We start from the raw sequence: 1,905 nt of genomic DNA, 5'->3' as shown, positions 1-1,905 counted from the left end.
CTATTATTTTTTTATTGTGAATATCGGTAGAGTTGACCCGTCTCACAGATAAAGATTCGTGAGACCGTACAAGAGACATACTCTTAAATTTTTTTTAATAAAATTTTTTAAATCTCTTTCATTTTTATTATTATTCCATTCGAACATTGATTCAATGTCTACTTTATTTCATTCCAATATACTAATCATGACCTAAACATCAAAATTAAAAAAATTGTAAAATACTCTCCTAAATGCAAATTGAACCGCAAATCTTTCGGATCCACTCGTTTTGCACACGGAGAATCATTCATTATATCTATCCTTTTTTTTTTTTTCAAAACTAAAAATCAAATCTTTAGAATATTCTATAGCTATATAATCTCCTGCTTCCTTGTTTCTTCCGTGAGTCGGCTTATCGAACCTTGTCTACGTCTATATATATACGCACCACGAGATTATCGATTTCATTGCAACCGCAAATCAAGAACTGCTACAATTTTCTCGACCTCTCGTATTCCAACAAAATCAAATCACCCTTTTGTGGATTTCATCAATTACCCACTTCGATCAATATCACACAAATCCTATCTCCGCCTCGAAATGGAGTATCGGCCATTGAACATCACCGTGATATCGGCTGAGGGATTGAAGGATGTGAATATGTTCTCTAAGATGGACCTTTACGCCGTGGTATCAATCGAAGGGTACTCCCAATCCAAGAAGAAGACGTTTGTGGACAAGGATTGTGGAACCAACCCCAAATGGAATCACCGCATGGAGATCATCGTCGACGAGCCGTACCTCACGAAGCCGGGCCTTTCTCTTCTGTTTCAGATCAAGGCGGAGAGCACAATCGGCAGCGATAAAGAGGTTGGCTCTGTCACGATTCCACTCGATGATCTGTACAAGAACAATCCATCCGGAGACAAGGTTGTTGAGTACCAGGTGCGCACTTCGTCCGGGAAACCCAAAGGATCGCTGAAGATCTCCTACAGTTTCGGGGAGAAATTCACGCAGCAAACGGAGGCAAAGAAACACACGGAGGAGCCCATGATGGCGTATCCAGCGGCGCCGGGTGCTGGACCCAGCTACCCGCCGCAGCCTTATCCGGGAATGGGGTATCCTCCGCAGTACCCTCCTGCCGCCGGCTATCCTGGGTACCCGCCGCAGGGTGGGTATGGTTACCAAGCTCCGCCGCAGGGTGCGTATGGTTATCAACCTCCGCCGCAGGGGTACGGGTACCCTGCAGGATACGCTGCGTATCCCCCGGGACAGAACCCTAAGAAGAATAAGATGGGGATGGGGGGAATGGGAGGAATGGGGATGGGATTAGGTGCTGGATTGCTGGGAGGATTGCTCGTCGGAGAAATGGTGTCGGATATTGGGGACGCAGGGGCGTATGCCGATGGATACAGCGACGCCATGGGTGATATGGGCGACTTCTAGATTTAGCCGAACGCCGGGCTTCTTCCATTTTACTTTCTCCGATGTATTAATTTCCTAGGTTTCAAATAATTATAATAATTAAGGTAATAAAAGTATGCAATCTTTAAGTGCAGTAGTTTTTGTAATTATTTGATTGATTAATTTGTGTATGCTTTGTGTGTTCAAAATAATAGATCTAAATTTTGAAATTTAGATTGAAAAAATTGAACCGAAAATTAAAGAGGAACAATGTATTATTTAGATGATGCTAAAAAATATCAGAAAAGCATGTATGAATAAGACGGGTTAATCTTCCAAAAAACGCAACAAGGAGCAAACAAATAACGACCAATTTGTTTTTTCAACTACTACTCAAGCAAGAAAGACTATCCTTTCGAAGGAGGAGACGCAATAGTCCGGTCTATAACTGTAATCCATCCATGCTCAAACGAAATCACACGCTCCATCCATGATGAAGAACAAACGCATTATCCATAT

The 1,905-nt window shown here is 42.4% G+C and overlaps 1 protein-coding gene across 1 annotated transcript; it reads left to right on the top strand.

The window, feature by feature from the left end:
• Positions 1-378: 378 nt before the first annotated feature.
• LOC140985134 (protein SRC2 homolog) lies at positions 379-1,540 on the top strand. Its single transcript, XM_073452891.1, has one exon. It carries the CDS (start codon positions 583-585, stop codon positions 1,426-1,428), a length of 846 nt encoding a protein of 281 aa, XP_073308992.1. The 5' UTR covers positions 379-582; the 3' UTR covers positions 1,429-1,540.
• Positions 1,541-1,905: the final 365 nt, after the last annotated feature.

This window comes from Primulina huaijiensis, chromosome 9, assembly GCF_012295235.1.
Source record: "Primulina huaijiensis isolate GDHJ02 chromosome 9, ASM1229523v2, whole genome shotgun sequence".
NCBI classification, from domain to species: domain Eukaryota; kingdom Viridiplantae; phylum Streptophyta; class Magnoliopsida; order Lamiales; family Gesneriaceae; genus Primulina; species Primulina huaijiensis.
This window is presented reverse-complemented; position numbering and strand designations above follow the sequence as displayed.

Bases quoted from the DNA above. Each gene is read 5' to 3' on its own strand.
- LOC140985134 (XM_073452891.1), top strand. From the start codon at position 583: ATGGAGTATCGGCCATTGAACATCACCGTGATATCGGCTGAGGGATTG.